Source organism: Otolemur garnettii, unplaced genomic scaffold (assembly GCF_000181295.1).
Source record: "Otolemur garnettii isolate 467f Iridium unplaced genomic scaffold, OtoGar3 scaffold00004, whole genome shotgun sequence".
In the NCBI taxonomy this organism is placed as follows: Eukaryota; Metazoa; Chordata; class Mammalia; order Primates; family Galagidae; genus Otolemur; species Otolemur garnettii.
In genome coordinates, this window is record NW_003852399.1 from 26,083,403 (window position 1) to 26,105,437 (window position 22,035).

The 22,035-nt window shown below is 45.3% G+C and overlaps 2 protein-coding genes across 2 annotated transcripts in view; both read left to right on the forward strand.

Annotated features, from left to right (window-relative positions):
* Positions 1–5,042, forward strand: part of PABPC1 (poly(A) binding protein cytoplasmic 1) — a 54,921-nt gene extending 49,879 nt beyond the window's left edge. Inside the window, exons 14-15 of the mRNA XM_023518224.1 lie at positions 4,376–4,558; positions 4,874–5,042. Of these exons, the coding sequence (XP_023373992.1) occupies positions 4,376–4,558; positions 4,874–5,042 (352 nt within the window). The remainder of the gene's footprint in view (positions 1–4,375; positions 4,559–4,873) is intronic.
* An 8,942-nt stretch (positions 5,043–13,984) lies between these two features.
* The window catches only part of SNX31 (sorting nexin 31), a 56,647-nt gene continuing 48,596 nt past the window's right edge, over positions 13,985–22,035 (forward strand). Inside the window, exons 1-3 of the mRNA XM_003782442.1 lie at positions 13,985–14,050; positions 14,152–14,226; positions 21,518–21,632. Of these exons, the coding sequence (XP_003782490.1) occupies positions 13,985–14,050; positions 14,152–14,226; positions 21,518–21,632 (256 nt within the window). The remainder of the gene's footprint in view (positions 14,051–14,151; positions 14,227–21,517; positions 21,633–22,035) is intronic.

Sequence of the window (22,035 nt, forward strand, 5' to 3'; positions counted from 1 at the left end):
CCCGCCCCATGCCTGGCTATTTTTTTGGTTGCAGCCATCATTGTTGTTTGGCGGGCCGGGCTGGGGATTCGAACCCGCCACCTTACGTGTATGTGGCTAGCGCCTTAGCCGCTTGAGCCATAGGCGCCGAGCCTATTTTTTACTTTTTATATATTTATTATTATTTTTATGAAAGAGTCTTACTATGTCACCCTCAGTAGAGTGCCATGGCATTGCAGCTCACAGCAACTTCCAACTCTTTTGCTTAAGCGATTCTCTTGCCTCAGCCTCCCAAGTAGCTGGGACCACAGGTGCCCACCACAACACCCAGCTATTTTTTTGTTATAGTTGTCATCGTTATTTAGCAGGCCCGGGCCGGGCTCAAACCTGCCAGACTTGGTACATATGGTCGGCGCCCTACTCACTGAGCTATGGGCACTGAGCCTATTTATTTATTTTTTTAAATTCAGAAACTGATGTCTCTCTTTTTTTTGAGACCTAGTCTCACTTTGTCACCCTCAGTAGAGTGCTGTAGTGTCATAGCTCACAGCAACCTCAAACTCTTGGGCTCAAAAGATCCTCTTGCCTCAGCCTCCCAAGTAGCCACAACTCCTGGCTATTTTTTTAGAGGCAAGGTCTTGCTCTGGCTGGTCTCCAACTCCTAAGCTCAGCAATCTGTCTGCCTTAGCCTCCCAGAGTGCTAGAATTACAGATGTGAGTCACCGAGCCCAGTCAAATGAAGTAAATTTAAAATATATTAAAGAAATTGCTAAAACTAAAAAAAGAAAAGAAATTGCTGTTAAGAGCTTAGTTGTAGAGAGCCTAGATTTGACTCCTGGCTCTGCCACTTTTACACAGTAGCAAAAAAGGGGCAAACTCACTCCTTCTTTACTTTTTTAATCTGTAAAAAAGTGCTATTGTTATTAATCATAATACTATTACCTAATATCCAGGGTAGATTAATGAGGTAATGCATCTAAATATGGTCATCAGAAGATAGTAAATGATAAATAAATGGTAACTAATAATAATAGTGATATATACTCCAAGTAACACCATTCCCACTGGCATAATTCATTTTAGCCAAGTAGTGACTTCAATTATATCTTCACCCTTTTTCCTAGTTCCTAACATCTTTCTGATATTGTTAATCTTTCCATTGTTAACTCTTTCATTATACTGAGAAATGATACAGTAGAGTTGTCAATAAATCAAAGAGCTTTCCTCACTTTAACTAGTGAAACAAAATGAAGAGGAAAAGGGAGGAAGAGGATTACAAACTTTAGAACCATTTATTTGAAGGTGGGAAGGAGTTTATAAAATCAGACTAAAACAGACTGGAGAGACACAAACTGAAACAGTACCAAATAGGAGCCAAAAAGTACAATCCGTAAATAGTAATTACTCTTCATCTTGGGGTTAGGGAAGCCTTTTACTTTCTTCTCTTGTCTGTGTGTTCTAATTTTCTGAATTTTATACAATGAGTAGATATCACTATTGCTTTTGCAATAAGAAAACTTTTTTTTTTTTTGAGACAGAGTCTTAAGCTGTCACCTGGGTAGAGTGTCATGGCATCATAGCCCACAGCAACCTCAAACTCTGGGGCTTAAGCGATTCTCTTGCCTCAGCCTCCCAAGTAGCTGGGACTACAGGCACCTACCACAACACTCAGCTATTTTGTTGTTGTTGTTGTTGTTGCAGTTGTCATTGTTGTTTAGCAGGCCTGGGCCAGGTTTGAACCCACCACCCTCAGTGTATATGATCGGCGCCCTACCCACTGAGCTATAGGCACCACCCCCGCAATAAGAAAACTTAAAAAAAATATTTTTGATATCTATGGAATTGCTACCTTTGTTCAGAAAAGCAAGAAACATTCTTATTGCCTGTAACAGATAGCTATCGACTGTAAACAAACAAAAAAATTTTTTTTCTTAGAGATAAGGTCTCTCCCAGGCTGGAGTGCAGTGGTCCAATCATAGTTCACTGCAGCCTTGAACTCCTGGGCTCAAGCCATCCTCCTGCCTCAGTCTCCAGAGTATCTGGGACCACAGTTGTGTGCCGTGAAGCTTTGCTGCTTAAAAATTTTTTTTTTGTAAAGATGGGGTTCTTACTGTGTTGCTCATGCTGGTCTCAAAGGCCTGCCATGGCCTCCCAAAGTGCTGGTATTATAGGCATGAGACATTGCACCCAACCCAGAAAAGTAAGTAACATGCCTCAAGATCAAGATCTGGTCAGCTTAGGGATATGTCTCTGAGAGTTGTACCATGGGATAGTTTCAGGAATGTCCTGCTATACTATACCCTGGACGTCCAAATGAAAAGAACAGCAGTGTCTCCCTAAACCTCCTATGTCCCTTACTTCTTGAATCTGCTCTGTAATCCAGACATCCATACATAAATCGATCTTTTATTTTTCTTACTTATACGTGTGTATATTAGGTTTCCACTTTTGCCTTCACAGCATTAAAAAGGCTAAATTTAATGACAATAACAATATTTAACATAAGCACTGAGAAACCTCATAAAGAATGAAGATAAATACATTCAGAAAAGAAATCAGACGATTGCTGCAATAAAATATTAAGCAATAATAATAGTAATAATGCAAAGAAAGTGACATTCATATTGTCAGATAGAAGTATGTCTATTATAGAATACTTGGATCAGTTAACTTCTTATTTTGTTTTATCCAAAGTCTCAAAAAAAAGACAACTAATATTTATAAATAAAAGTAAAAGATAATTTAAAAAAAACAGATCATGCCAAATCTTATAGATAATAGAAAAAGAAATACTCCAAAATCATTCTACTTAATCTGGATACACCTGATATTAAAATTGGAGAAAATATATTATTATAAAGGGGAAATTACAAACATATTTCACTTATAAATGAGGATGCAATATGATAAACAACATATTAAAATGTTGAATCAAAAATTAATGTTTAAGTAATGTATTTTGGTCCAAATTAAATACAATTTATATAAGAATTAGTCACTATTTTCTTTCTTTTTTTTGAGACAGAGTCTCACTTTGTTGCCCTCAGAAGAGTACCGTGGTGTCACAGCTCACAGTAACCTCCAGCTCTTGGGCTTGGTCTATTCTCTTGCCTCAGCCTCCCTAGTAGCTGGGACTACAGGCACCTGCCCCAACCCCCAGCTATTTTTTTGTTGCAGTTTGGCTGGGGCCAGGTTTGAACCCGCCACCCTTGGCATATGGGGCCATTGCCCTACTCACTGAGTCATAGGCACCATCCAAACTGATCTTTCTTAAATTGACATATTTCCTGGTTATATGACTCATCTTGAAACAATTATATTGAGCCCTGAATTCCCCCAAGCCAATCAGCCAGTGGGTAGCAGAGTAAGTCCCACCAAAAGCGATCAAACAGCAGTCACTGGTTCATCCCCACTGGTGACCTTGAGCCATTGAAAGAACCTCTTATGGTGATCCACAGAAGCATCTCCTCTGTACTCACGGAGTTCATTCTGGCCGTGCCCCACCACAGTCCCAGTGTCCCACATACCACTGCAGAGTCCATGCAGTCAAGTTTCAAATCCTGGCTATAAGACATGCACACCAGGGAAAACTGTTCAGCTATAAAAAAGATGGTGACTTCACATCTTCTGTAATATCCTGGATGAAGCTGAAACACATTCTTCTTAGTAAAGTATCACAAGAATGGAAAGCAAATATCCAGTGTACTCACACTAAGGTGAAGCCAGCGGACAACCTGCTGCGTGCCCTCATAGGAGAAAACTCATTGCAATTCAAGTTGGGGGAGGGGTAATGCCACAGGGGGAGGGGTGGGGGGCTCTCACTGAATGAGCAGCAGGTGGGGGTGTTTGGCACACCTTTTGTGTGTGAGACATAAACATAAGAGGGACTCTACCTAACAAAATCAAATATTTTGACCTGGTTGTTTGTACCCTCACATTAACCTGAAATAAATTTACTTAAAAAAAAAAAAAAAGACTTGCCAGCTGTGCGACTTTGGGCAAGATACTTACCTCTCTGCATCTCAGTTTCTTCATCAGTAAAATGTGCATAATAGACTCTATTTCCTAGGGTCATTGTGAAGATCATATGCATTAACTAACCTTTAGAGTGTCCTTCTGGAGTAGAGCCTGGCACACAGTAAGTACCCTCTCCGAGTTACCTATTCTTTTGATTACCGTTCAGTGCTTCTGCTCAGCTTTTGTGAACCCACTCACTGCCTCTCACCAGGTTCCTAGCAGCACCTGAAACAAATCTTTATTCTACAGATGGGTGAATAAGATCCCAGGCCACGTTTCACAGACTTCAGTTGTCCCAGCAAGCAGCTTGGATGAGGTTCTACTGCAGCTTCTTCCCAGGGAGGCATTTTTCCAAGACTAGGCCCCATCTTCTGCAAAGCCAGCTGGAGCCAGAATCTCAGCCTTCAGAACTGCAAGCGCTGCGGGAGCGGCTCTGGGGACTCCGCGAGGACCGCGCTGGTGTGTCCAGGCGCCGGCAGCTTTCACACTTGGGAAGGACAGCCGGCGCCCACGGCACGGATGACAGCGTTCCCTACTTACGAAGGGGTTCCCAAGACTCCCTGTAAGGCTCATTTGTAATTCACTAATTAAATTAATAATTTGGGAACTGGTTTCTTCCGCACATGTGGTCAAGTCTTCACCGCGTGAGAGCGTCGCTGGCGCAGCTTCTTACACTGGGGCCAGTCGCTTTGTTCCTATGGTTGCTGCACTTAGCGTCACTTTGTCCCAACCTTTTTTTTTTTTTTGCATTTGGCCGGGGCCAGGTTTGAACCTGCCACCTCCAGTATATGGGGCTGGCGCCCTACTCCTTGAGCCACAGGCGCGGCCGCTGTCTTAACTCTTTAATTCAATTTTGTGAGTCTGTATTTCTCCTTAGGACCACGCTTCCAAAGCGAAAGTCCACCACAAGTCCAAGTGAGCCTGCAGTGATCACAGTGAGAATCAAAATAGAAATAAAAGTGTTAGGAGAAAGACCAGATGCCACCATTCACTGGGAAAGCATTGGACTTCACTTGCTCAGCCATGGGGACAATGACAAAGGCTAAGGTGAGCAGAATGGAGCCTGTGAGAGGCGGCGCTCCCGTGAACCCATCCATTATTACTAAGCTGCACAGTAGATTAATTATTGAAATGGAAAGATTTTACTGACTTGGTTAGAAGATCAAAATAAGCATAACATTCCTTTGGCCTAGAAATTACAAGAAACAGCACAATAATTTCTGTAACTTATTACAATACACTGGGGGTATTATCTTTATTATAGTCCTACACTGTGCTATTATTACCACATGTGACCCATCATAATGTTGTTATTATTACCCTATATGCTCAGTTCATCAGGGACCCACTTTACATACAAATCTGGTTGCAAGATACTCTCAGGAACACATCTCGTTTGTAACCCGGGGACCACCTGTATGAATTTCCTGATACTCTGAACCAATTAAGTCCAGATCTCTGAAGTCAGACCCCGACATCAGCAGTTTTTAAAGTTTCCCAGGTGATTCCAGTGTGCTGTCAAGCTGAACAGCACCAGTGGGGCCTGAATAAAATGCCGTGCACTTGTGAGTGTTTCCACAGTAGGAAGGAGTCACATGTGGTGATTTAATGTTATCCTTGAAAAACATAAGCAGATCTTAATTAATTTTTTTTGAGACAGAGTCTCACTTTGTCACCCTCAGTAGAGGCCGAGGTGTCACAACTCACAGCAACCTCAAACTCTTGGGCTCAAGCAATTCTCTTGCCCCAGCCTGCCAAGTGGCTGGGACTACAGATGCTCACCACCACGCCTGGCTTTTTGTTGTTGTTATGGTTGTCATTGTTGTTTAGCAAGCCCAGGCTAGGTTCGAACCTGCCAGCCCCAGTGTATGTGGCTGACGCCCTAACCACTGAGCACAGGCACTGAGCCTGGATCTTAATTCTATAAACTAACTAGATCAAGGGGCATAAACGGTTCAGGTATGGGGTCTTTAAAATATCAAAGCTAGGCCTGAGGCCGGGTGCCGTGGCTCTTGCCTATAATCCGAGCACTCTGGGAGGCTGATGCAGGTGGATTGCTGAGTTCACAGGTTCAAGACCAGCCTGAGCAAGAGTGAGGACCCCCCCCCCCGCCTCTAAAAATAGCTGGGCATTGAGGGTAACACTTGTAGTCCCAGCTACTCAGGAGGTTGAAACAAGAGAACCGCTTAAGCCCAAGAGTCTGAGGTTGCTGTAAACTGTGATGCCACGGCATTCTGCCAAGGGTGACAAATGAGAATTTGTCACAAAAACAAACAAAACAACTGGACGTGGCCTGATACAGGGGTTCACGCCTTAATCCCTAACACTCTGGGAGGCTAAGGCAGGTGGATTGCTTGAGCTTGGGAGTTCAAAACCAGCCTGAGTAAGAGGAGACTTTGTCCCTATTAAAAATAGAAAAAACTAGCCAATCATGGTGGCCCGCCCCTGTAGTCCCAGCTACTCGGGAGGCTAAGGCAAGAGGATCATTTGAGCCCAGAGTTTGAGGTTGCTGTGAGCTATGATGATGCATAGCACTCTACCAAGGGCAACGGAGTGAGATTCTGTCTCAAAAACAAAAATGAAAAAGAAAAAAAGGATTTCTAAGCTGCATGGCATTCTCTTGGCTTTGTGAAAGATGCTTGGTTAGGGGGTCCCCAGGCAGCACTGGTACTTCACAGGGTTAGGAGAACAGCACCTCCCATCTGCACACACCTTCCTGCTCTCAATAGAACCCCCCAGGCTCTGGAATGGCTGCCTGGCAAGTCTGAGCCTGATGTCTTTCCAGAGTGGCCCTGCTCTCCAGCCTCTTGGTGTCTCCTTGAGGAAAGTTGACATACAAAAGGTAAAGAACCAAACTCTAGCAGGTGATGCAGGAGAGACGGGAACCAGGCCAAGCCACCTGGAGAAGGGGGCTGTGGAGAAACCCAGGCTATCAGGGAGGGACGTGAGGGGGGATGTCACTGGGGAAGTTCCTCAGCCTCACTGTGCCTCTGCTTCTCCACATGTAACCCGGAGACAACAATACCCACTTCAAGGTCGCTTTGAGGATTAAATGAGTTGGTACAAGATCTGTACAGTGGATGATTTTTTTTCCACTGAGAAAACCCTTAAACCTTCAGCTGTGCTTACTATTCTCATCAAATTATTATTAAGTAGCAATGGTTGTGCTGACTTTTGTACAACTTGGTTGAAATTTTCCTCAAAAGCATTTTGATCACTTTTGAGAGGCAGAAAACTTCCTCTAGCAGCTGTGGGGTAACTCCTCTTTGGGTGGTCCTTAAAACACTGATGGTCAGGGCTATATTGAAGTCATCAGGATTGACATCCATATGACCCTAATAATTTTATGATGTGTTCATTTTATTCCATTTCTTGGAGAAAGGTCATCTGTTTGGTATCCTTCTCATTGAAACTATTCACCTTTCCACAGCAGGTGCCCGCTGCCTGCCCCCACCCCCAGGCCTCACAGAACCTCATGGCAGGTATCTCCTGCAGTCACTGGTGGCTGGTCAGGGTACTTGGAATAGGTCAGGCTCATAAAGGACGTGTACACCAGGCCCCCAGGAAAACAATGTGCCAGACAGACTCTGATTTACTGACCTTGCTGTCCAGCACACTGCCCCCTTACTGGCACCCTCAGAAACCCAAGCCACTAATTAGAAGGCTGTTTGGTGAGCACAGGGTCCCAGCCGAGAAAGCTGAGTGGTTTTGAATGATACTTCATCTAGGCAAAGCCTGATGACCTTTCCCAGCCCCCTAACATTAGGAGTTAGAATCCCCCATCTTCAAGATGTATCTCTTCCTTTTGGACAGAGCTTGGAGGAACCCTCACTTATTAGAAGAGCTTTCCTAGACATTCCACCCACTAGGGCCCTAAGGAGTCCACATCCTTTCCCAGACATTCCCAGGACAGGAAAACTGGCTGGGTTACAGATCCAGTCTCACTCCACTCCTGTCACCTTCACCGCACCTGGCAGGGTTTTACCAAGTCTCTATAGCATGAGCCCAGGTGTCCTCTAACCCCTGTGTCCTTGCCACATGACCGTATCCTTTCCTATGACTCTGACCTTCCTCTGTACTCCCTTGACCCCTAGTCCCCTCCTCATCCCTCCATCTGACGCCCTCCAGCTCAGCAGGTCCAAGCACAGTCTGGGCTTCCCACCCGCACCTCCCGCCTCCCAGTAAGCCTCTCCCACCCGAGCCCAGAGGCAGCCTGGCGTCTCCCTCCCCTTCCTTTTCTTTACTTCCCATCCTGATCAATCGAAGTCCTGTGCCACGTGCCCCCCCCCTTTTTTTTACAATTTAACAAAATATTGATTTGTTGGGAGGTACAATATCTAGTGGGATGTGGTCGTTTTGGCAGTGTGAGCTTCCTGAGTGAGGTGAATTGCTGTTGAATATCTCTGCAGGATTCAATCCTTGCTTCAGTTTTCACTGCCAGATGGGGATAGAGCAGGGTTGCATCTGGCAATAGTTGTCAGCAGCAGCCATCATCCATGAAGGGAGGATCCAAGAGAAAGGAACCAGAATCCTCTATGAGGACTGAGTGTAAGTAGCTGGACTTGTCAATACGTCATGGAAGGATGACAACGCGTCAAGGGCCAAATGACAAGCTCTGAATGCCTTAAGTGCTTATCTTTGGCTTCTTTTTTGTTTGTTTGTTTGTTTGTTTTTAGAGACAGATTCTCACTTTGTCACCCTTGGTAGAGTGCTGTGGCCTCACAGCTCACAGGAATGTCCAGCTCTTGGGCTTTTAGGCGATTCTCTTGCCTCAGCCTCCGAGTAGCTGGGACTACAAGGCGCCGGCCACAACGCCCAGCTATTTTTTTGTTGCAGTTTGTCCGGGGCTGGGTTTGAACCCACCACCCTTGGTATATGGGGCCAGTGCCCTACTCACTGAGCCACAGGCACCACCCTATCTTTGGCTTCTTGAGGACAGGAGCCATTTCTAACTAATTATGTAGTTTGTGGTGCTCCTGAATAGTTTTTAATCCACCCCCTTTGACATAGCCCAGGCCTTTGTCTTCTTTCGCAAAATGACAGCTTTTCCTGGGACACTAGCCCCCCTGCCCCCCAGTGTGATAGGCACAAGCTAAAACAGAGTCCAGGTTTCTTTGCTGCAGACATCTCAGAGCCCCGAATACACTAAAGCACTTTGTGAACATCCGAGAGGGGGTCACTACAGGTAATGTCACCCAGACCTCGGGCCCAGAGCTCCCAGTTTTGGAGAAGGGCATTACAGGAACTGTACTCTAGTCTCTTCTCATGAAAAACGTCCTTGCTGGCCTGACTGCTTCTGGTTACAGGGCAGTCCCCCTTATTCTCTGCACACTCGCCAGAGGATCCATCTAAAAAGTACCCTGTCCACACCCTTTCACTCTTTAAAACTACCAAACCAAGTTCTTAGCCCAGCAGCTATGGCCTCCAAAATACCAGGCTGCTCCCTCTCTCCAGACTCAGCATCCACCTCTTCAGGCCTCACTTCTATTTCCTTGTAACAGCAAACTCCTTAAGAATTTTTTGTTCATTTGTTTTTGTTTTGTTTTGTTTGATCATCCCAGGCTTTGTCTGTGTTGTCTTCCTAGAATGCTCTCAACAATTATCTCATCCTGTAGATCCCTCTCAAATGCCCTTTCCTGCCGCCCCCTCCTCCATCCACATCTGCTGGGTTAACATCCCCTCTGTGTGCTGTCCTGGCACACTGGATGCCACTCTGCCCAGGAGCTCCCCTTGGGGCTGGTGTTTAGCCGTCTGTGTACGTATCTGCTTCCCGGTGGGCTGTGAGGCCGTCAGGCTTGGTCCCCTCTTTCATCTTCACCTCTCCCACCTTCCTCCTTCAATCCCCCCACCTAACGTGGTGCCTGCACAGACGCCCATGGGCAGAGCTGAGCTGCTCAGCAGCACATTTACAGGTCCCCAGGGAGGGTGAGTAGTTGTCACTTTTGCCACAGCCTGATTCACAGCAGTGTTATTTTCACAGAGTGATTTCTTCCTAAGATCATCCCCCAAATCTGGGGACCCTGAATTTTTTAGAGCTCCTCCCAGTGGTTAAGAACAGAACAAAGATTTTTTTGATTGGGGAAGTGATTCAAGACAAGGACCTTGGAGACTTTCTAGACCGCCTGGATTTGAAACCTGACTCCCCTCTGAGGTTGCATGACTTCGGGTGAGTTATTGATTTCCCTCTACCCCAATTTCACCTGCTGAAAAACAGGGATGACCTTCCACTGATCACCTGTGGATGTTGCAAGGAGAAGGTGAGTTTGTATCCATCGGCATGGAGAACCATGCCTGGCCCATGTAGAGTGCTGTGTGGGGCCAGCCAGTCCTGGTATTATTTTCAGGACACTGTCTATCAGATCACAGGTCTCTGTTCCTTGGGGATGCTCTCCCTCTGTCTCTTCCTCACAGACACACCCACAGCAGGACTCTGCCCTCTATACTCTGCATGAGGCTGATTGTGGTCACAGGGTCAGGACAGTATTTTCTCATCACTGCCCTAACAAAGTACCACAGCCTGGGTGGTTTACAACCACATACAGAAACTGTCTCACAGTTCTTGGAGGCCAGAAGGGTGAGCGGGGCCATACTCCTGAAGGCCTCAGGGCTGAATCCTTCCTCACCTTTCCTGAACATTTGGTAGCCCCTGGAGTTCCTTGGCCTGTGGCAGCACAGCTCCACACTCTGCCTCCATCTTCACAGGGTCATCCATGTCTGTGTGTGCCTGGATGTCCTTTCCTGTGCCTTACAAGGACACTCTCCTTGGATTCAGAGCCCCCCTTATCCCGTAGGATCTCATTTTGAGCTTTAACTTAATTTTATCTCAGACACCCTCCTTCCAGATAAGGTCCCATTCTAATATTCCACATAGATGTGGATTTTGGGGGGACAATATTCAACTCCCTAGATTTAGGTGTTCTGGACCAGGAAATCACCCAGGAACCATGGAAATTTCAGAACTACCAGGGCAATTTTGCAGTTCCTTTGTGTCCTACCATTTTGTTTATTTCCACATATTCCAAAGGACTGTAGGCATTCAGCACAGCCCAATACAGGTGCAGTCATAACAGAGAAAGGTGCACAGCCCAAGCTTTCCAGCCTCGTCTTTCTGACTCACCCATCTGACCCTCAAGGGAGTGAAGAAGACACCGACTAGGTGGGAAGAATTACCTGTATGCATCTTACCTCACGGCTCCTATCTCTGTGTTTGCTCTATAAAGCTGTCCATCAATCAGAAAGCTCTTCCATGTGTGTTCAAGTCCCTTGTTCACACGGTCCACGGCTTTGACCAGTGAAGTAAGGCTCCCAAAACCTGAGCTATAAGAAAAGATGGAGCCAAGGGCATCATCATGCACACTGGGTGGGCCCCGCAGTGCTGGCTAGAGCACCAGTCAGTAGGAGCCACGTTGCTGGCTCTCTCGTGGTCTCTACTGCACTGCCCACCCCAGAGGCACAAGGGTGTGAAGGACTCAGGAGAGGGAGAAAGTTCCACAGCGAGACAGAGTGGGTACCAAAAGAGGGGGCTACCAGATATCAAAGCCAAAAAGGGAACACCCAAAGTAGGTGAGACGAGGCATGCAAATAATGGTTAAAAGGCTTAAGTAGCAGTCAGTCGTGCACCTGCTCTGTGATGCTATGTGCCACACTACAGAAACCGCACCTTTTTTTTATCTGTAAACTAGGCTTAGGCTCTGTAATGTTAGGAGACTGAGGCTGTCATGTCCATCATTGTCACTGCAGTGCCTGGCCCATAAGAGGCACCCAGTGACTCCTGACTGAAGGAAGGAATGCTAAGCTCTTACCAAATGCTGACTGTATGCCAGGCATAGAGTAAATTACCCCTTGGAAACGTTATAGAATTGATTCCTAAACTGAATACCATAACAGTTTATTTATTTAAAACTGCATTAAGAATTAAAAACTATAAAGGGCATGCCTGTGAAGTAAGGGTGAGGGTTTCCTGAGGCCCCCCCCCCAAAAGCAGCCTCACAGAGCACAGACTCCAGATGGAGGCCATTTGTTTCATGGTCCCATGTCACCACTGCAGATTCTGCAATGCAGAGCCCATTTCTTAATTGTGCCGTGCCTCAGTCTCTCCAGCTATGACAGGAGGATAATACCAGTATCTACTCCAGGCACTTGGGAGCGTTAAATGACTTCATCCATGTAAAGCGTTCAGAGAAGCATCTCCAATAGCATCAGCTAACTGTTGTTACACACGTGCTTAGCTCTCCGTCATGTTCAAGTTCTCAATCTTACGCAGTGCGGAGTGCGCAGAGGGAGCTCAGTAATATTCACTGACCGAATGAGTGCCTAAGACCCATGAGCAGAGGTCAGGGATGGAGGAGGATAGGGACTTGTGCAGAGGTCTCTCTTGTTCCAATTCAGCTTCTGGGGTGGAATAAATGAAAGGAAAGCAATGGCCCTGTGTGGAGATTGCCATGGGGTGGAGCCAGGGCCCAGGCCATCCACAGGAGCAAGAAAGTTCCCTGGAGGCTGAGGCCACTTCTGGGCCTCACCGGGCTCCTCCACTTTGCCCGAAAGATTGGATCAGACCTCAACACCTACCCAATCAGCCTCTGCCCCAGAAGGCTCTAGAAGAGGCTAGCCCTCCAGATCAGAGACGACCCACAGGCAGGGGAAGACCCTAAGGCCCGTCTACCCTGGGCTGAAAATCACCTCGACGTGAGTACGGTCATTTATTTATTTATTTATTTTAGTGAGTACAGTTATTAATACGATTTCATAGAAGAAGCAGCTGCAGCTTAAAGAGCCCATTAACTTGCCCAACTCCTCTCAGCTGGAAGCCACTAAGTGGGGATACGAATTCTGTTGCCCTCCTTTTAACCCTCTACCTGATACCACCTCTCCTATGGTGCAATTCCCTTTTCTGTAAGAACAGAACTATCATGGTCCCTAGCTCACAGGTTACTGTGAAAATTAAATGTCACAATGTCTTTTGGGCCCGGCACACAGTAAGCCAGCAGGAGAAACAGGAAGTGCCCAGCAAGTCTTGGCTCCCCTTCCCCTGGTCTCTGACGCCCACTGGAGGCACTCGGGTCTTACCCCAGAGATAATGGGCATTTTTAAGGACTTTCAATGATTCTGACCTATGAAAAGATGCTCTGTGACCTTGGAAAAGTTCCTCCACTCCCTAGGCCTGTTCTGTCCTTGATAGGATGTTGCTCTAATGTTTACCAGGAAGAGTAACGTGGGTTAAAGGAGAGGAGGGAGGATGGATGAGCCCATGGACTGCTCAGGACCTTGGGACATGACTCTGCTGCCCCTCCACCTGTGACCACGGCAAGGCAGGAGGAATTCTCTTCTGATTTAACTGAAGCAAGAACATTAGAAGAATTATTTTCCACAGCAACTAAAAATGAGAGACTGTTGAAAGAACTTGGGAAGGGTGGTCCAGAGAATAAAGTGTTGGTGTGAATCCAGCAAACTGGGCGCTGGCTCTGTTTGAAACCAGGGCTTCTCCCAGACGGAGACAGATCCAAGCTCCTTCTATTTTTTTTGATGTTTCTTGTATACTAAGAGAGAAAAGGGTTTTAAAAATACTAAAGTAGGGTTACATCTATTGCAGCGTATCTAAAATGTTATATTTAACGACCACACAAACAATTGAACCTGGTGTAATTGGGCTAGTCATAGGGTAATTACCAGATTTATGTATGTTTTAAAATCTTAAATTCATCACGCACTGCAGGCAGTAAGCAGGTAATGGACACAAACTTTTTTCAAGCCCCGTAGGGCATGTACTTGGATAAAATGCTACCAGCCCACCATGCACTAGGTGGGAACGGGGCGGCCCTGGAAGCGGCCCGCCCCCACCCATCCCAGAACGCCAGAGACCGGAGGGGCGGGGACTAGAGGGGCCCCACCTGGGCGACAGCGGCCCAGCTCAGCTGCACCGCCCAACTCAGACCGCGGACAGCCTGGCCGCTGCAGGTCGGACTCCCAGCGCTGCTCTTCCGCTCCAGCCATGAAGATGCACTTCTGCATCCCGCTGTCCCAGCAGTGCCCCGACACGCTGGGGGGCCGCTACGTGGTGCGCCTGGGGCCTGGGGCGGGCTGCGCAGGGCGGGGGCCGGTGGCACTGGTCCGCAGCTCCCTGCGCTAACCCGGGCCGGGGTGCCTGTGTGTTTGCAGCTGTATTCCGTGTACCTGGACGGCTTCCTCTTCTGCAAGGTGCGCTACAGCCAGCTGCACGGATGGAACGAACAGGTGAGCGAGTTGGAGGCGGGTGGGGAAAAGTCTGCCAAGGGCCTGGGTCGTGTGACTCTGGCGAGACTCTGGGCCTTTCAGTGCCTCAGGCTTCTCATCTGTGAAATGGGTTGTAGCAAGGATTAAGTGTGAATTGCTTGCCATACGGCTCCATGAATAATCGAATACTTGTGGCTTCTAATTATTTACAACTGTGAGATATGGGCCCTGGCAGAGCCCCGGGGTTCTAGTGGGCTCCATTTAAGTGTCCTCTGTTCCCCAGGACAATGCCCCTCCTCCTTCAAAATTAATCAAGCAGAGTCTAGACCAACGGATAGAGTCTTAGGAATCTTGTGCAGGGATATTTAATCTCCTCTCTAGTCTAGCTTGGTGGCTCACACCTGTAATCCCAGCACTTAGAAGGCGGAGACAGGAGGATCACTTGAGGCCAAGAGTTCTACACCAGCCTGGGCAACATGTGAGACCCTCATTTCTACAAAGAATAATTGAAAAAAATAGTTGGGCATGATGATGATGTGACTGTAGTCCTAGCTATTGGGGAGGCCCAAGCAGGAGGACTGATTGAGGCTGGGAGGTAGAAGCTGCTGTGAGCTACATTAGCACCAGTGTACTCCAGTCTGGGCGACAGAATGACACTCTGTCTCAATTAAAAAAAAAAAACAAAGATAATCTCCTTTTCGCTACAGTTTCTTAAGCTTACCCCCTTTATAAAGGTGTGTCTCCATTTTTGTTCTTAAATGGCCTTATTCACAGGCTGCAAGTACTGGCAGGCTGGGAACCAAGGAAACAGATGACTTATCAAGTTAGAAGGCCATTTCCTACTTTAGTTACTCCCCCTGATGTCTGGACAGTACTTTCTCTGAGAGGCAGACTGATTTATTAGTCCATTCTAATAGGTTTTATTGTTCTTATACTCCTTATAAGTTGTAAGTCTTCAAAATGAGTCATAGGAGCGAATGGAAGTTTGGAAATAAACGTTACCCTCCTTTCCCTGCTCTATGAATTTTTCTTTCAGTTTTAGATTCTGAAGAGCACATACCTGAAGTTAAAAAGAGAAGTGTAGAGAAGATAGAAAAAAATTTGCCCAGAGGCAACAGCTATTAGCATTCTTCATGAGAGTCTTTTCAGACAGTCTGTGGGTTTCTAGTGAGTGGACATACCACACCAGTTTATTTAACTGTCTGCTTGCTGATGGACAGCTCAGCTTGATTTTTCTGCTACTAAAATGGTCGCTGCAGAGAGCCTTCTTGCTTATATACCATGGTGCATTGAAAAGTCCGTTTTATTTTTTGTTTGTTTTTCTGAGACAGTCTCACTTTGTCACCCTTGGTAGAGAGCTATGGTGTCACAGCTCACAGCAACCTCAAAAACTCCTGGGGTCAAGCAATTCTCTTGCCTCAGCCTCCCAAGTAGCTGGGACTACAGGTGCCTGCCACAAAGCCTGGCTATTTTTAGAGACAAGGTCTCACTTTGGCTCAGGCTGGTCTTGAACCTATGAGCTCAGGCAATCCTCCTGCCTTGGCCTCCAAGTGCTGGGATTATAGGCATGAGCCACCACACCTGGCAAAAGTCCATTTTAAAGGTCTGATTAAGTATCTCTGGTATCCACAAGAAAGCAGTTGTAATGTAGTTATTAGTTAATTTGAGCAGTCATCTTTGTATTAGTAATGCCTGCAACACAGTATTGAATGTAGAGGCAGAGGCATGGACTCAGACTTCTGAAAGGTGAGAAGCTAGTTGTGAGTAAGTTAGGAGGAGTGAGTGAGTGGGGAGTTATGAGGACTACAGAGACAGGCAGAGGGGAGTGTGAATGGAAGAGAAAAGATGGCTGTTTTAGGTATTTGGAGGCAGAAGTTATGATACCATCTCCCACGCTCATCCGTCCTCCTGCAGTGTGATATGGGGAAAGGGAGGTAACCATGTCCGCGTGCAAAGCAGGAGGCAGCAGAGGGCTGGGACAGATCACTGGCTGAATGCTTCTCCTCTCCCTCTGCCCAATTTTCTCAATAGAAGTAAGAAGCAAGTAGGTCGTTATGGATGTCAGTCTCCCAGAATGCTTGTGAAGACTAAGGACCACTTTCTCCCAGAGCCCGGCACATTAAACATTCTCAGCAAACATTTGCTGACTCAGAGGCTTCAGGAATCCCTGAATCTGGCCAGAAATGCTTAATTTCAGGAAAACAAACTAATCAAACCCTAACAGGTCCAGAATCAGAGACATGAATTGTGTAAACTTTTATTGTTCATCTTCTATTTGAGAAGTCATGTTCACAACAGGGGCCCTCAAATACTGAATTGCTACAGCTTAGAGCCTCCAGTGGGGCATATAATAGATGTTAATGAACGCTTTTATTTGTCCCAGATTGTTTTAAATCCTAAGGTGCAGATTTCTTTTTTTTTTTTTGAGACAGAGCCTCAAGCTGTCCCCCTGGGTAGTCGTGGCATTACAGCTCACAGCAACCTCCAACTCCTGGGCTCAAGTGAGTCTCCTGCCTCCGCCTCCCAAGTAGCTGGGACCACAGGCGCCCACCACAATGCCTGGCTATTTTTTTGTTGCAGCCATCGTTGTTTGGCGGGTCCGGGCTGGGGATTCGAACCTGCCACCTTAGGTGTACGTGGCTGGCGCTTTAGCCGGTTGAGCTATAGGTGCCGAGCCAAGGTGCAGATTTCTTTATCTAGTTTCCAATTTCATTACACTTTATGTTTATCGTTTCCCCCTTTCCATAGGAACTGCTACTTTTTTTTTTTTTAAGAGACAGTCTCTCTTTATTACCCTCAGTAGAGTGCTGTGGCATCACACAGCTCATAGCACCCTCCAGCTCCTGGGCCTAGGCAATTCTCTTGCCTCAGCCTCTGGCTGGGACTACAGGTGCCCACCACAACGCCCGGCTACTATTTTGTTGCAGTTTGGCTGGGGCTGGGTTTGAACCCGCCACCCTCGGTATATGGGGCCAGTGCCCTACCTACTGAGCCACAGGCACTGCCCAGAACTACTACATTTTTAAAGAAACTATTTAGATCTTAGGTGGTTATTAATATTATTAATTTAAAACATTAACTAGCGAGCAGTTACCATGTGCTGAGATTGGTGCCAAACACTTTACAGGTAATAGCTTCATTTTTACAAGCATCTTATGAGCTGGGATTATAATTAGTCCCATTTAACAGATGAAGAAACTGAAAAACAGTTTTTCTGAAGTCATACTGTTAGTGTTGTGGTCAGGATTTGATCTCCAAAACTTACATTATGTGGTTTCTTTCTAAAGCTGACAAAATAAATTGTGTCAGTGAAACAGTGAGTCAAATGACTGAGTTCTAGACTTAACATGTTTGTACTACATTTTGGAATAGTGTAATGAAAGTTCCCAATTTTCAGGGTTCAGTATGATTAATTTTAGTAAATAAATGCAATTACCACCATCATAATCAACATTTTTAAAAGTTCTCTCACTCTAAAATTCTCCTTTGTCAGGACCAGGAGTGAGAGCTCATACCTGTAATCCTAGCACTCTGGGAGGCTCAGGCAAGTGGATTGCCTGAGCTCAGGAGTCAAGACCAGTCTGAGCCAGTGTGACACCCCCCATCTCTAAAAATAGCCTGGCACTTTGGCGGGCACCTGTCGTCCTAGCTACTCAGGAGGCTGAGACATAAGAATCACTTGAGCCCAAGAGTTTGAGGTTACTGTGAGCTATGATGGGCACTCTACTGAGAGTGACAAAGTAAGACTGTGTCTCAAAAAACAGTATAAAAGTCTCCTTATCATCTTTGCTCTTGATCCCTCCAGCCACCCCTGGTCCCAGGCAACCAGTATCTACTTTCTGTTATGAGAGTTTCAGGCACAGGATTTTGTTCAAGCTGCCCAACCCTTTTTATGGATACAGAAGCTGAGTAGGACTGCCAGTTAAATCTGAATTTCAGATTTTCTACTGGTATAAACTATTTATAATATATTGAACAGTTTATAGTATATGTTCCATGCACTATTTGGGCATCCTGTATTTTGTTTGGCTACCCTAAGTCTGAGACTTAAAGATTGGGTGACCTTTCCTAGCCTCTTCTCACCTAGTTTTTATTCTTCCTATTCAATAGAGGGCATGAAATGGCTAAGAATTCTTAACCTAATTTAATACAAAGCACTATACAAAAATAATAATCAGATTGTGTGTGTTTGGTGAGTATAAGTTTATCTCCTGGGAAGGTCTGCATCCTTATAGAGTGGTTTTCATCCTATAAACTTAGCTGATTTATTCATTTACTTAAATGTTTACTGAGTTTCTATTATTTAACATGTACTCTGTTAAATTAGGTGCCGGCAGTGAGTTTGATGTTTGGCTTTAGGAATCAGATTTATACGTTGTTGGATAACTCTGAGGTTGAGGAGCAGCACCTGGTGCAGATAAGGTGGTCCTGGGTCCACGTCAGGGTACGTGGAGAGCTAATGCACAAAGACAGGACCTGGGAAAGTGATGGCATGTCTGTGTGAGCTCAGCTGTGACCTGCACCCCTGTCATCACCATCCTGTCCCCCATGGAGATTCTGTTTTGATGGGGTCAAACTTGTGGTGTTGATGGTTGACTTTTGGCTGACTTAACAACACAGTGTACTGTTTGTTTATCTTCCCTCTTAGACCAGTATCAGAGAAGGGAGGGGAGAGATACCTTGAGAAGTCAGCTCAGTTGTAAAACCTGCTGGGAAGGTTTGCTCTGTGATAGATATTAGAACCTTAATCCTTATTGCCTCTTCCCCAACTCTTGGCCTCAGGTCCGCATCAAGATTCCCTCCTGCAGATGGATAAGGCAGACAGCCTGTTGACTCAAGGCTGCTGTGATTAGCACCAATTTGGGAGCGTCTATGACATTTATAAACACATGCCAAAGAAGATAACTGCCTTTTAAAGATCACTTAATCAGTTAATCAAGAAATAATTGCATGCAAGAAGACAAATTTCTGTTTCTATTTAATGGAATTAGTAGAGATGGGGTGCATAAATCCCAGGTTGTTTGAGCAGCTCTGCCTGGGGTGATTCTCCACCTGAGATGCTTTGGACATCTGTCATGGCAGAAAAATGTCTTTGAATTTAAAAGAAACCGAATCGTTGCTGTAATATTTTATATGAGGCTTACAGAAGAAGTTGCAAATTTAAATGGTTACAGAGGTTACAAGTAATTTTTTACTTCTTTTTTCCAAAATCAATTTTAGGTCATGATTTTCTTTTTACTATTTTTTGAAATTTGTTTTAAAAATCTTTTCTAGAGCATGAAGTTGGGCAAATAGGTGAGGGATGGTGAGGTGTGGTGCAATAATTTTAACAGATTGTAGTTTGAGGGAGTGTGACCTATTGATTTCAGATCTTTGGATTTTTAAAAATAAGCCAGAACATCAGGGTTTTTTAAAAAATAAACTATTTTTTGGAGCAGTTTTGGTTTACAAAAAAGACAGTACAGAATTCCCACATAGTCCACACCCTGTTCCCTCCATTATTAAGATTTTCGATTAGGGTCTGGTGCAGTGGCTCATGCCAATAATCCTAGCACTCCGGAAGGCTGAGGCAGATGAATTGCTTGAGCTCATGAGTTCAAGACCAGCCTAAGCAAGAGTCAGACCCCATCATACTTAAAATGAAAAACTGAGGCAAGAGATCTCTTGAGCCCAAGAGTTTGAAGTTGCTATGAGCTATGATGCCACAGCACTCTACCAAGGGTGACAAAGTAAGATTGTGTCTCAAAAAAAAAAAAAAAGATTTTCTATTAGTATGGCACATTTGTTACAATCAATGAACCAGAGATACCTACTTTTATTATCAAAGATTTGGGGGTGGGGATGGGAGTCTTGCTGTGTTGCCCAGGCGGGTCTCCAATTCCCGGCCTCTAGCAGTTCTCCTGCCTCAGTACACCAAGCCACCACACCCAACCTCAGTACATTATCACAGTGGTGATAAATTATTATTATTGTTATATTAGCTACAGTTCATAGTTTATTCAGACTTCCTTAGTTTTTATCTAATGTCTTATTTCTGTTCCAGGATCCCAGCCAGGGTACAACATGACATTTAGTCATCCCGTCTCCTTAAGTGCTTGTTAACAGTTTCTTAGCCTTTTCTCATTTTTGATGACCTTGATAGTGTTGAGAAGTACTCTTCAGATATTTTGTAAGCTATCCCTCTGTTAGAGTTTGTCTTATATTTTTCACATGATTAGACAGAAATTATAGGATTTGGGAATGTAGACCCCAGAGACAAAGTGCCATTCTACTCACCATGTCGAGGGTACCTGCTACCAACCTGACTCATCCCTCTGGCTGTTGACCTCCATCACCTGGCTGAAGTAGTGTCTGTCACATTTCTTTCCTGTAAGGTGATTTTTGCCTCCCTTCCGTAGCGCCCTCTTTGGAAGGAAGTCACTATGTGCAGCCCACTCTTCAGGACTGGGGACTTATGCCCCGCTCCCTGAGGAAGGAGCATCTACATAAGTTATCTGATATTCTTCTGCACAGGAGATTTGCCTATTCTATCCTACTTATCTTTCAGTATTATATCCATAAGGACTCCTTATACTTTGGGTTATACATTTTTGGTGTTTTGTTTTGTTTTTTGTTTTTGAGGCAGTCTCACCCTTGCCCTGGTGGAGTGCCATGGCATCATATCTCATAGCAACCTCAGTCTCTTGGGGCTCAAGAAATCCTCTTGCCTCAGCCTCACAAGTAGCTGGGACTACAGGCACCCACCACAATGCCCAGCTAGTTTTGCTATTTTTAATAAAGATGGGGGTTTCACTCTTGCTCAGGCTGATCTCGAATTCATGAGTTCAACCAATCCACCGGTTGCAGCCTCCCAGAGTGCTGGGATTACAGGCATGAGCCACCATGCCTGGCCTGGGTTATACCTCAATGTTACTTTTTTTGTTCAAATTTTTCCATCTTTGCTCCTTGGGAGCTCTTTCAATTTGCTCCCAGGTGTCTGCGACGTACTCCTGTTGTTGATTTGTTTTGCTGTTGGGTAGAGTACTTCCTTACTTTCCGGAGCTACAAGATGCTCCAGGCTCATCTTGTGGATCTCCTGCCTCAGTGCTATGATGCCAGGGCATTCTACCAAAGGGGACAAAGTGAGATTCTGTCTCAAAAAAAAAAAAAAAGAAAATCAAACTATCCTCTTTTTCTTCTTTTGGCTATTGAAGGATTAAATAAAGTGCTAGGTCAGCTAGGATAAGACTTGCCCCAAGAAGAGGCTTTAGTAGCTCATAACCTTGAATTGGAGGCTCACTTGCCTTAACTGCATGCTTTCTGGATCTTTCAGCTGAGGAGGGTCTTTGGAAATTGTTTGCCGCCCTTTCCACCAAAATATTATCTGGCAATGACCACATCCATGGCTAAGGAGAGGAGGGACCAGCTGGAGCAATATTTGCAAAATTGTATGTACTTGGATTTTTTAACATATTTATTGTATTATAGGTTACACAAAATTCACCTGCTTAAAGTGTACAAATCAATGTTTTTTACTACAGTGACATCATTTTGCAATCATCACCATAGTCTAATTTTAGATATTGCCATCACCCCATAAAGAAGCCTCAAAGCCATTAACAGGCACTCCCCATTCCCCTCCCCGGCTAGGCCCTGGGAACCACTACTTTAATTTTTATCTCTAAATATTTGCCTATTCTGGACATTTTATATATGTGGAATCAAATAGGTGTCGTATGTCGTATTTGTTTTTTTAAAATGCTTGGTTTAGATTCACCTTCGGGTGCTGTGTTTTGGCTTTGACTATGGAAGTGGAAGAAATGCTATCTGGATCAAGAATAAACACAGGGG